The sequence below is a fragment of the Acomys russatus genome, chromosome 6 (genome assembly GCF_903995435.1).
Source record: "Acomys russatus chromosome 6, mAcoRus1.1, whole genome shotgun sequence".
NCBI classification, from domain to species: Eukaryota; Metazoa; Chordata; class Mammalia; order Rodentia; family Muridae; genus Acomys; species Acomys russatus.
In genome coordinates this window covers 35,299,380-35,312,006 of record NC_067142.1, presented here as the reverse complement: position 1 = coordinate 35,312,006, position 12,627 = coordinate 35,299,380, and the positions used below count along the sequence as shown (strand labels likewise).

The window sequence follows — 12,627 nt, the reverse complement described above, 5'->3', positions numbered from 1 at the left end:
CTATAAAAAGCTTATATTTGTAGTACACAGGCTCTTCGTGTAGGTGGGAGAGCCAGGAAGAGAGATTCCACTTCAAGCCTAGTCCTGATGGCATCTGTTTCTAATAGTCTGTCAGGCTGCTCTTCTGGTCCAGTTCTAGGGATGAAGGTTTTTTACCTCCCTTACTCTTCATTTTTGTTTGTTTATTTTTGCTTTATCTATTTATTTTCCAGACAGGATTTCTCTGTCCTGAAACTTACTATGTAGACCAGGCTGGCCTTGAGCTCACAGTGATCCATATGCTTCTGCCTCCTGAGTGCTAGGATTAAAGATGTGCACCACCACACCCAGCACCTAGCTCCCCCACTCTTATCTGCCTTGGGTTCACTCAAGTTTCATCCAGTTCCTCCAAATGGCCTCATTGCTTCTTACCCAGCACCCAAGCTCATGCAGATTTAGTCTTTCCACCTAGTAAAGTCATTTTTGGCTTTGGGTGTTTGAGGTTGATCAGGGTATGATTTAGCTAAGAAATGTGTGGGGATTCCAGAAGACTTTACAGCAGTGGCTCCTCCACCATCTCTTGCCAGTCCAAAGCCCCTTTGCCGGAAGGCTGATACTCCAGGAGTGACAGCAATGTGGTTGTCATGGGCATGTTGCATGGTTGCCATGAGGTCAGAGTAGGTTTCACCCTCATCTCAATAGGCTTGTTCCTCTTGCATCAAGGTCATGGTGCATGGGGACTAGCTGATGGTTTGGGCATAGAGAAGGAAAAGATGCCTCCTCAGGATCCCCGGAGGCTTGCCCTCCTGCTTCCTGCCCACATGGAACCTCTTCTGGTGTCAAAGTGGGTGTGCTTCCCCAAGAACCCCCAACACCATTTTCAGTGAGTTATTCCCATAGCTTCAGAGGGAAAGGGAAAGGAGAGGATGTTCACCTCTTCCTGTCACCAGCATCCCTGTATTACTCCATGAGAAGGACCCAAGAATTAACCGTGAAATAAGTCCCGTCACAATCCATGAATGGCACAATTACAAGGCACTTTGCATCTGTGAGTTAAATGTATCAATGGGTTAAATGGAATTTTTATGATTATTGTTCATTTGTAAAGAAGGCTTAAAATTGCAGTCTTGGGGACTTCTCAGCTACTGATAGTTCCTGGTGTAGTTCCCCACAACCCCTCAGTTTTTGCCGAGCGTAGAACCCATGGCCCTGTAGATGCTGGACAAAATCTTGGCCACAGAGCTGCATTTCTAGTCTATCCTAGGAGACTTCCTTTAATGCTGGGCTCAGCACCAGAGACAAATACAGCCATCAAGGCTGCAAAATGGAAGCCCTTTATCTTTGTATCTACTTTTCAAGGGTCTGGCTATCTGGCCAAGGGGCAAGAGTGGAGGAATTCAGTTGTCTCATTCATGTTCCTACTGTGTGGCAGCAGGGATGTAGCTTGATCACTCACCCTCAATGCTTCCTTCTCTGTAAACTGGGCGTAATACATTTCTATTTCATGTGGGCTACGCAAAGTACCCAGTAGAATGAATGTCACGCACTCACATGGGGAAGCAGTAAGTGCTGCGGTGTGCTGTGATTCCATAGGAATGGACAAGGGACCCACAACATGACTAACCATACAAAATCAGCAATGGTAGCCAGCAGAGTCAGCTAGTGTCCTGTGTAGCACTGGATGAACAGTCACCTCCCCAGCCTGGTGAAGATGGTGGGAGCGGGCTCCCAGAGTGGCTTGATGCGTGGTGCTTCTCCTCAACCACAGAGACGAGCCTGGCTGCTTATTGCTTCTGCCTCTCAGGTTCTGGTACCTGTCTCAGAAAGGAATGGAGCTGTATTCAATTTTCAGAATGCTAGTTAAGTGTGAAAACTTGGCTGAGGTTCAGACCCACTCACTAGCTGTGTGATCTCTGTAACTTAGTGTCCTCTCCGAAGTTATATGGAATGACCAGCTGTTCAAGTTTGTGGCCTTCGCCCCAGCAAATCACAGGAGTATTGGATGGCAGTACTGGCATCTCCGAGACCCTGTCATCAAGTCTATACCATGAGGATGTTAGGGGGGCCCAGAGGGGAGCCTCGTCGGTGCCTGGGTCTCTTGCTGCTTGTCATACAATGTGTTTCTCTCTTGTGGAGACCAGAGAGCTTTAGCTTGGAGGAAGAGTGGAGAGCGCATACAAATCCTCTGTTTTATTCTTTAGTCAATAAAGGCAAAGACTTGGGTTTTATATATAAAAAAGTCTAGCAGGTGGTGTGCAAAAGGAAGTGGGAAAATGCCACCACTGGGAAAGAGAAGGTCAGAACACTAGATCTGTTGGCTTGAGTGATAACCGGGAGATTCCTGGGAGGGGCTGGGTACTACGTCTTTTCCTTCCTGGCTGCCAGCAAGAGGGAGGACTATCAGTATCTTGCACAGGGCCTCCGCACAGTTGGAGGTTCTCACTTTCACATAACCCACTAAATGTTACTGGGTATCATATTTGAGAACAGGCTATGAGGTCAGGGAAATCACTTGACTCAACGTTGCTTCTTGCAGACCTAGACTTCCCGTCTTACCACAGGGAGAAAGACCTACGTGGAATGCAGTGAATGGAGCAGAACCATCTTTAACATGGTTCCTCTAAAACATGAAAGATAGAGGTTAGTCTGTAGTGAAAACCAACTCACAGCCATCCCTAGGCCTCAGAGAAGAAGGCATCATCTCCCTGAGGACCAGCAGACACATCTGAAATACTAAGGGTTCCCTAGCGGGCCATGTTCATCTCCTCCCTCGGTACCTTCTACCATACACTGGAATACTGGGGGACTATGGAATTGGGAACCAGACTCTGGTTCCCAGATCCTGTGACTATCTTCTATCTATCTTCTTCCAGTTCCTTCTCCATGCAGCCAGAGTGAACGTTTGCCAAACTCAAGTTGGATTCTGACATCACTCAACAGCCCTTTCCAGATAAGTCAGGATCCCTACAGTGGCTTCTAGACCCCCTCCCCCAGCCGCCCAAACTCCATCAGGACTGCTCTTTCCTAGCTTCCTAACCCACAGGCATCCTTAGCTCATTCTTGGTTCTTTCACAGCCCGCTCACAGTTTGTAACTGGATGGCCAACATTGTTCCATCCTCCTAGACGCCATGAGGAGAAGTCTCCATGTTTGCTTAAACTTGTATACCCAGGGCCTAACAGGACCTGAGTCTAGGGCTTAGCCGCTGGGCTCCACGCTGCAGTCCCTCTGGGTCTTGTGACTCACTCTCTAAGTTTGTTGACTGTTTGGTACCACTATGGGATACAGTTATCAAAAGGACAGCGGCTTTATGTATCAGTGTGACTTACTATGTCAAGGGTCCCAAGGGATGAGCTTAACTGAAAAAACAGTGAGGCTCAGCATGATGAGAACGCCCCCACTCAAAAAAGATCAGATAAATGAGGCATCTTGGAGCAAGCGTACCCTCAGCTGATCGGGCAAAGAGCTTAAGACGCTGCAAAACATGAGCTGGACCAGTAGATGCCACAGGACTCTTCCATATCTGGCCTCCTCCCTGACTGGTCCTTTAACCCTGAGGGCCTCAGCCTGCCAAGCCTGGACCAGAAGAGGAGGAGAAGGAGGAGGAGGTGGGGTAAGTGGGAGGGGCAGAGAGAGCAAGCAAAGCAAGGCGCCTGCCCGCAGTGACCTACATCTGTTCCAGCTCGGCTTGTCCACAGCCAGACAGTTCAGAGCCCCTGGCAGCCAGCAGCAGCTGGAAACAGGGAGGGAGGAGTGTGAGAAGGCTGCAGGATGGTGGGCCATGCAGGTGAGTGACCACAGTGTACCTGGATGTCCACCTGGTCTGGGAAGGGCAGGGAGAGAGGTGCTGGTCTGGGCTCCAGCTTCCCTGCATAGGGAAAGAGCAGACAGTGGCCCCACAGACATTCCGATGGCTGACAACAGGCTGGGGTGAATTTCTGACAGCTCTAGGGGACCCCAGTACCCCTGGAGAAGGGAATTTCAGTGGGTCCTGCCTAAGTGGTTCTGCCCTGGCTCTGCTTTTCCAGGCACTGCCTGATGGAGAATATAATATGGCAACTAAGTTTAAAAAATCTTACTAGCAGTTCAGAAAAGTACCTCAAGGCCAAAGCAATTGAGAGGAATCCCATTTGTTCTTCCTTTCTGTTGAGAGGCTGGAGGTAGCATAGACCTCGGCTGGCAGAACGGAACTGCTTCTGGGGTGGCTGGTGAGAACTGTGGATCCTGGGGAAAGTTAAGGGAAACACAGCCTGGGGTCCCGACCTCAGAGACTAGCTGAGGCAGGCTGAAATGAGTGCTCTTGTTGAGAAGAGTTAGGTTAGAACTCTTCTTAATTGTGAGAATAAATCACAAGGGAAAGAATTAATCCCCTTTCTTATCCCATCTGTTTGTTTATTTATTGTTTTTTCAAGACAGGGTTTCTCTGTGTAGCCTTGGCTGTCCTAGACTCGTTTTGTAGATCAGGCTGGCCTGGGACTCCCAGAGATCCGCCTGCTTCTGCCTCCCCTATTGCTGGGATTATAGGAGTGTGCCACCACACTCCTTTCTTCCTTTCTAATTAAGCTTAAGTCCCTCTGTTCTATAGCTAGACACATCTCTCACTCATTAGTCTTTGGGCTTGTACTTCTTCTAGATTATTCCTAAAGTAGCATGATGCTGGACCCTTGAGCACTACAGGCTCCTACTTCTTTGCTTCTTTACTGGCCCTGCAGGAGGCAAAGGTAAGGGGCTGGTTTCTGGATCATACTTAATGTGTGGCAAATAGCCACACAACCTACTGGTGATAGTGGTAAGAACAGTGACTACGCTGTGTCAAACTCAACCTCCAATGTGGCTGGGTGCCAGTGTGCCTCCTTCTACCAGATGCTAACCTGAGAGGGGGAGGAGTGGAGCTCTTAGGGGCACCTATCCCCACTTAGTAGCCAGCTGAGCCTTGCTCACTGGAGTTGTCCTCTCTCCTGTCCACCCTTGTGACTCCCTTCAGTGCAGTGGCTGTGTCTCCTGTGGTGCCTGTGACCGCCCCAGAACGCGGTTGGCACACTGTGGCATTCCAGCACACAGGGGGGCCATGACTAGGCTGTAGAGGGGGCCAGAAGTGCCAATGAATAGGCAGTTGTGCAAGAAAACGTATCAGTTGGAGGATAGAATTAGCTCTGCTGTGTGATTCTATATTGATGGCTGACTTCTTTGGGCAGCAAGTACAGCACCCCACCCCACCCCCCAAGTGCCACCAATGAAACCACTTGGCCATGTGCCAACCTCTCAGGGGGTAGGCAGGATTGCTGAGACATTCTTACAAGTCTCCCTTTAACTCACTCATTCCTCTCATGCAGTCTCAGAGCCAATACTATTCCTTCTTGTAGGGCAGTAACAGATGGATGCAGTGAAAGGAAATTGTGGGGGTGGGAGATAGTGGTGGAAGGTTGGAAGAAGCTGGGATACACTCCTGTTTACCTCATACTGTAGTTCACAAGTTCAGAGGGCAGCTGGGTGGGTTTCTAGTGATCTTATTGTCTTAGAGAGAGAAAAGCTTCAGAGTCAATAAGCCAGGGTCTCATCCCTATAGACCTTGAGATCTGAAGGATTCCACATTGGCTGATGATAGGAAGCAGAAGGCTCCAGGGCTCCAGTAGAAAATCTAAGAGATTGCTGGCGAATTTGCATTCCAAAGTCAAGACTGTTGAACAAGACTCCCGAATGAATTTGGTCTTACTCTCTGAATGGTGATGAGCTTGGGTCCCACTAGGAGGCTCATCAGTAGCGTATACAGCCCCAACACCATGGTTTCCTTTCCTCAGGAATGGGGCAGCATCTACTTCTACCCTGAAATCTTCCCTGAGAAATTGGTCTAGTACAGCCATTTTAGGGAATGGTGGGGAACTAATCATTTCATTTTAGGGGTTAGACAAGCTCTTAGGGACATCACCTGCCCCCAACACCCACCTTAGATCCTGGCCAGTGCCCTTGGTAGTATAGAAGGGGTGGACCGATATTAGCATGGGCCTCTCATAAGCAATTCATCTGTCATTCTCAGGAGATCAATTTCCACTCAGAGGAGGAGGAGGAAGCTGGGAGGATGGCAGGTAAGAGAGCTAACTGCCTCTTCTCCACCCTTCGCTGTGGCTCCTCATGTGGGCAGAAGGCAGGGAGGAGATCCCAGCTCTCTTTAGGAACACACCGTCTCTGCTTTTTCAATGGAGGTTTTAGAGTTTTGGTCAGCTTTACTGAGCCTCCACGCGAACTGAACTTCTGCTTCCTGAGAAGCAGCCCTTTCCTACCTGATTTTTCTCTAGTGACACACCCGGAGTCTTCCTGGGGCACACAATCAGAGAGGAACCACCAGATTTCCACTAGAAATCTTAAAGGCATTGGTTACAGACAGCAGGTGGGCTGGGCGAGCCTGCCTTGACAGCTGGAGAAACTAGGGACCTGGTTCTCTGCCTGAGCCAGTGCAATCCTCACATGTATTCCTCCTACCTTCTCTAGGAAAGTCCCCTAAGAAGTCCTCCATCCCGGGAGTAAGCATCAGACAACTGGTGGACGAGATCCCTGAAGGCTGCAGCACACCAGACTTCAAGCAGAAACCTGTCACCTTGGCTCTCCCGGAGGGTGAGCCACTAGTGGATACTGCTGAGGGAGTCATGGTTCCTGTTCTCCCACTCCCCAGAAAGCACAAAGGAGAGGCTTGGCCACCTAACCTTTCTGGGTACCCAGTCTTTCCTATATCCATCAGCTATATATCTATTCATCCTATGTTCAAGTAGTATCTGTCTGCCTGGATCCCTGGGAGGCAGGGGCCTAAGGAGACCATGGGGAAAAGGGATGAAGAGTCCATGCTGTGCAGATGTGAGGGGACAAGGGCTGGTCAATACTAAACTGGAAAGCAGGTCCCCAGGTTCTTTTCCCTCTTCTCCCTGCCTCAAAGTTGTCTACAGGAACAGGCTAAAACCCTCCCTTCTCAGCTGGGCGTGGTGGCGCCCACCTTTAATCCCAGCACTCAGGAGGGAGAGGCAGCCGAATTGCTGTGAGTTCGAGGCCAGCATGGTCTACAAAGCGAGTCCAGGACAGCCAAGGCTACACAGAGAAACCTTGTCTCAAAAAACCAAAACCAACCAACCAAACAAAAAGCCAACCAAACAAAAAAATCCCTCCCCTTTCCCAGGCTGTCAGTAAAATGCCTGCTCTGCAAGCACGAGGATTTAGGCTTGGGTTCCCAGTGTCCACGTGAAAAGCTGGACACTGGGCCACACACACAAGTGTGCCTGTAGTCACCACACTGGGAAGGAGGGGTTAGCAGGATTCTAGGGGCTTGCTGGACAGGCTGTCTAGCCAGTTGATGAGGTTCAGATCTTAAGACCTTGCCTCAAAAAATTAGATGGAGGGACTGGAAAGATGGCTCAGAGATTAAGCACTGGCTGCTCTGCCAGGGGTCTAGGGTTTGGTTCCTGGCACCCACATGGCAGCTCATACCATCTGTAACTCCAGTTCCAGGGGGATCCAACACCCTCTTCAGGCCGCAGAGGGCATCTCACACAGTGGTATATAGACAGACATGAAGGCAAGACACTCATACACATAAAATAAAAGTGAAGGAAAATAATGTTTTTTTAAAAGTGGAGTGTGAACAAAGAAGACACTGACCTCTGGGCTCTTTGTCTCTGTCTCTCTCTCTGCTGCTCTCTCTGCTCTGTCTCTCTCTCTCTCTGTCTCTGTCTCTGTGTCTCTCTCTCTCTCTCTCTCTCTCTCTCTCTGTGTGTGTGTGTGTGTGTGTCTTTCTACACACACACACACACACACACACCTTTTCTTCCAGCCTTGCCCTAAAGAGCCACATGTCTGGCGGCTCACAAGCCAGCCTAGGCTCACAAGCACCATTGCTAGCAAGGATCCCTGCTGTAAATTTTAGTTAAGAGCATTCTGGTATACGAACAAAATGATGAAACCATTCTAAATCTGAAACAAGATCATGGGACACAAGGGCTGGCCCTGGGACCTTCCAGACTCTTCTGCAGAGATGCTCCTGGCAGGAGGCAGCCGGCTGTGAGAGTTGGGATGCCCACAACAGGGCAGATGATGTAAGTTTAAATCTAAATAACACGCATTGCCACTGTACCCCCAAGTTGCTTCTTCCTGCCACAGGAAAAAATGCCATCTTTCGGGCAGTGGTCTGCGGGGAGCCCAACCCTGAAGTGCACTGGCAGAGCACCAGAGGGGACCTCAGCAACTCCAGCAAGTACCAGATCTCCTCTGCCCCTGGCAGCAAGGAGCACGTGCTGCAGGTGAGCCCTGAGACATTCCTACACACGGTGCATGGGGTCTCTTCCTAGTCTCTTAAAGTCTTAACGGCGTCCCGTCCCCAGGTGAGGGAGAGAGATTCCCACTGCTGGGTCTATACAACGTCAAGGGTGATGATGATTCAAGACCTCCTGAGCCAGGGGAAGCCCTGGTGGGTTTGCTGATACCTCTCTAACACACAGGAGGCTACCTGGGTCATTCTGGGTCATGCTGGGGCAGTCTCAGGGTCACCGTCTTGTCTTTGGAAAGTTATTTACCTGCTTCTTTTCTATTTTCTCACCTATAGAATAGAATCATTACAGTGCATACTTTAAGGAGTTATAAAGATTAAAAGTTCATATAAACTATCTTGCCCTAGTGGGTCATCACCCTTTGGGGGGTTAAAGGACCCTTTCACAGGGGTCACATGTCAGATATCCTGCATATCAGATATTTACATTACTATTTGTTAACAGTAGCAAAAGTACCATTATGAAGTATCAACGAGAATAATTTTGCGGTTGGGGGGGTCACCATGACACGAGGAACTGTATTAAAGGGTCACAGTAGTAGGGAGGTTAGAAATATGTAGGTGCGAACCACTCTAAGCGGTGGCAGCAACGCACGGCCTCCATCAGTCATAGATAGGACAACTGTATTCTGTAGTACATTATGCCCACCAAATCACACGAGGTACTTAACTGGCTTTTATAAAATGGGCTTAATCATCTTGTCCAAACACAGGCATGAGGAAGTGCTAATTCACTTTTAAGGCAAGCAAGGCTAGGGCAAACTTTGTTAGGTTAGCTGTACTAACTGCATTTTTGACTGATAATATTTTCAGCTTACAGAAGGTGCACTGGAATGTATCCTAGCATCAGTCAAATAGCATCTGCACTCTTAATTAAGGTTAATATTAGAGGCACACACACACACACACATACACACACACACACACACACACACACACACATACACACACACACACACACGCATTTCAAGTCAGGGTTTCTCTGTGTATCCTTGGCTGGACTCACTTTGCAGTCAAACTCATAGAGATCCACCTGCCTCTTGCCTCCCAAGTGCTAGAACTAAAGGCATGCACCACCACCACCGCCACCACCGCCTGGCAATCTTAGTAATATTTTAGACACTAGCTGTGGAATGTTCACAAGTGTTAATCCCTGAACCAAACATTTATCACAGAGGACGTGAGTTCATCATGACTATTGACTGCTTTTTGAGATATTATCCCCATCTTTCAAGTGAAGAAATTCGAATTCAGAGGCCAGGGAACTTGCCCAAGGTCCCATAGCTAGTAATACATGACGGACATGGTCTTCAGTGTGGAGTGTGCCTGATACCCAGAGCAAGCTCTTTCTGTGGCGTATATTGCCTCTGATGGCAAGAACATCTGTCCTCTGTCTGGATCAAAAATATGTTCTGATGTCTGCATATCTTGATAAAGACCAAGCTTCCGGGGGAGGGGGTGTGGGGGAGGGGAGGACAAGACATGTCTGCACATCTTCGTACTTCCAACACACAGCGATGTGTAGTGCATGGAGGAAGGTAGGTGTTAGCCCTGTTCTCCTGCCCCTGGCCTCCCCACAGATCACCAAGCTGACTGGAGAGGACTCGGATCTGTACTGCTGCACTGCAGTGAATGCCTACGGAGAAGCCACGTGCTCAGCGAGGCTTACCGTCATAGAAGGTAGGCTTGGTCCCATGAGCCCATCAGCACACAGAGCACTGGCTCTCTCCTGAGAACACTCTCAGAGGAACCACAGGGTGGCAGGAAGGGAGGGAGCACCCAGAGGCTGCTGCCATTTCCCCCATCTCCCCGCAGGAACCCTGGCTCCACCCAGTGGCACTCAGTTTGCATGCACCTAAAAGGCACACCTTTAGCCACACCCTGTGGCAGATGCTCCGAATGGGGCCAAGACCCAGAAGTTATCAATTTCTAGTCCTGCATCTTCTACAAAGTCACTTTCTTTTCCACTTGGGTCTCAGTTTTTCCGCTACTTTACAACAGCTATTTTGTGTAGGTCTACTTCAGAGAGACAAACAGGCCACACAGAGACTAAATCCTAGCTCAGACATGCTCTGTTCAGTTCACACGGTGTTGGAGGATTCTTAAAGTTTTGGGTTGTAATAATTGGAAGGTTGATTACCTCTTGAGAGAGGAAACCTAGACTCTCAGGTTAGCTGACACTCATCTACTTACCAGAAAAATCCTAAAGAGTGGTTCAAGAAAGAAAGGTACCAAATTACTTCTCATAGTAAGCCATTCCAAGATTGGAGTCCAGGGCTCAACGTACAGCTCTGGGCTGTCCTAGGAGATGACTGCTCTGCCATCCTTAGCAGGGTGACTGGCCGCTACAGATCCCAACTGAATCCATACTCAAGCAGGAAGAAAGGAAAAGGGAAGGGCCCAAGTACACCTGTTTTTTTCATCAAGGAAGCAAAAGCTTAGAACTCAAAACAAAACAAAAACAAAAACAAAAAACTGGGAGCTTTTGTTTACCTGCCATTGGCTAGAACTGTGTCACATGATAGCTGTTCTTTGCAAGGGGAAAGTGTGTATTGAGTTCCTGTAGACCCTCCATTGGCAGCCGATGATGAAGAAGACGATCAGGAATGGCTGTGGGAAGAGCCAAAAGGCAGAGTCTGGTGTACTTAGCAGTTTGGCTCTCATCCTCTGAACCTGCAACTCTCAGATGCTCTTTGGATGCTGCTGAGTTTGCTGTGGTTGTCAGTGGTCGCTTTTCCTCCTTATTCCTGCCACTTCCCTGTAGACGTGTGAGTGAGTCCCTGACCCCCTCGTGAAGTGATGTTCACAGTGAAGCTTTGAGGTATCAAAGCTCATGGGAGACCCTCACCCTCTTCTATTCCTTTTGCTGGGATGTTGTTGCTCTTTGGAAAAGGTGGGAGGCAAGGGCTCAGGGGCTCGGTCCATTTCCCTGGAGGACCATCCAAGTGTCTCGCTTTTCTCCCTGCCTGTCTGCACCCACCTTTCTCCTCTCTTCCTTGGATGGTCCAGTGGGTTTTCGGAAGAACCGAAAAAGGCAAAAGGAACCTCAGGAGGGTAGGTAGAGTGGTTGGAACACCCCTCTGGGGCCTTTGCATGTTGCTCCTCATCTGGTGTAACTACACACACGCACACACACACACATACACATAGACACACATACACATAGACACACACACACTTTGTGGGTTACCAGAAAAATAAAAAATAAAAACACTGGTCATTAACCCTGGATCATCTAGCCTTTGTGGACCTTATATCCCACCTGGGATTCAAGACTTATTCTTTGTCTCCTAGACCTCAGGAAGGAACTGATGGACTTTCGGAAGATGCTGAAAAAGAGGTGGGTCTGGGTACCTTCCATAAGCAAGCTGGGCTCACTCTCCACATCTGATACAAGGAAGGAGCTGAACTGCCACTAGTACAAGGGAGGACTACAGAGCTCAGAACTGAGCATTCTGCATCTGGCCACTTTAAAGCTCCATATCCTTTCCCCTTCAGTCCCATTTGCAAAATGGAAGGGCCCACTTGATCAGTAATTAAGAAATACATTTTAAAGTAACAGAACAATTCAATTCTAACCCCTCTTCTACTCAGACACCTTACTCAGAAATCAACATTGCCAGTTGTTAGGAGCCCACAGTCTCCTGCAAGCTGACGCCACAAGGGTAAGGCTCATCTAATCTCTGAGTCCTTTCACTTGACATAGTAGTCCACCCCAGAGATTTCAGTCTCCGTGCCTGCCACTCAGACACACATAGCTCAGCTTCCACAGACCACTCAGATTGCCAGGGCCAGCTGATCGATACTTGGGACTGGCCTCTGACCCTCCTGCCTTGATCCCCAGGGCCCCACCTCCAGCCCCTGATAAAAAGACGGAGTCTGAGCAGGTGTGGCAGCTGTTGATGGCTGCAGACCGTAAGGACTACGAGAAGATCTGTATGCAGTATGGCATCGTCGACTTCCGGGGCATGCTGCGCAAACTGCAGGAGATGAAGAAGGAACAAGAGGACAGAATGGCACAGGTATTCTCGCCCTGCCTCATCTCCCCCACCTGGAGCGCAAGGTCTGAAGGGGCCGCAGAGCCAGAGCCAGCTTTGGAAATGCAATATAATAGACAGTCTACTTCCATCTAACTGCACCATGAGGTCCTGCTAAGGATCCAGACTCCTAAGCTTGCTCTGGATTGTGATACATAGGCCTGATACTTATTGAACTCTGGACTTTAGAAAAGCTAGGACTTTGGTGTCTTGATTTCCTTACATGTGGAACAGGGATTGTAGAAAAATTTAACATATAGGGTTGAGACGGTAAGTAAGAGAAGGTATTTACAGCAATTAGCTTAAT

At 48.9% G+C, this 12,627-nt stretch overlaps 1 protein-coding gene across 1 annotated transcript in view; it reads left to right on the top strand.

The window, feature by feature from the left end:
• The first annotated feature begins 3,759 nt into the window (after positions 1–3,759).
• The window catches only part of Igfn1 (immunoglobulin like and fibronectin type III domain containing 1), a 29,732-nt gene continuing 20,864 nt past the window's right edge, over positions 3,760–12,627 (top strand). Inside the window, exons 1-8 of the mRNA XM_051148211.1 lie at positions 3,760–3,765; positions 6,013–6,061; positions 6,465–6,587; positions 8,118–8,257; positions 9,864–9,963; positions 11,293–11,337; positions 11,578–11,623; positions 12,128–12,305. Coding sequence (XP_051004168.1) covers positions 3,760–3,765; positions 6,013–6,061; positions 6,465–6,587; positions 8,118–8,257; positions 9,864–9,963; positions 11,293–11,337; positions 11,578–11,623; positions 12,128–12,305 — 687 coding nt within the window. The remainder of the gene's footprint in view (positions 3,766–6,012; positions 6,062–6,464; positions 6,588–8,117; positions 8,258–9,863; positions 9,964–11,292; positions 11,338–11,577; positions 11,624–12,127; positions 12,306–12,627) is intronic.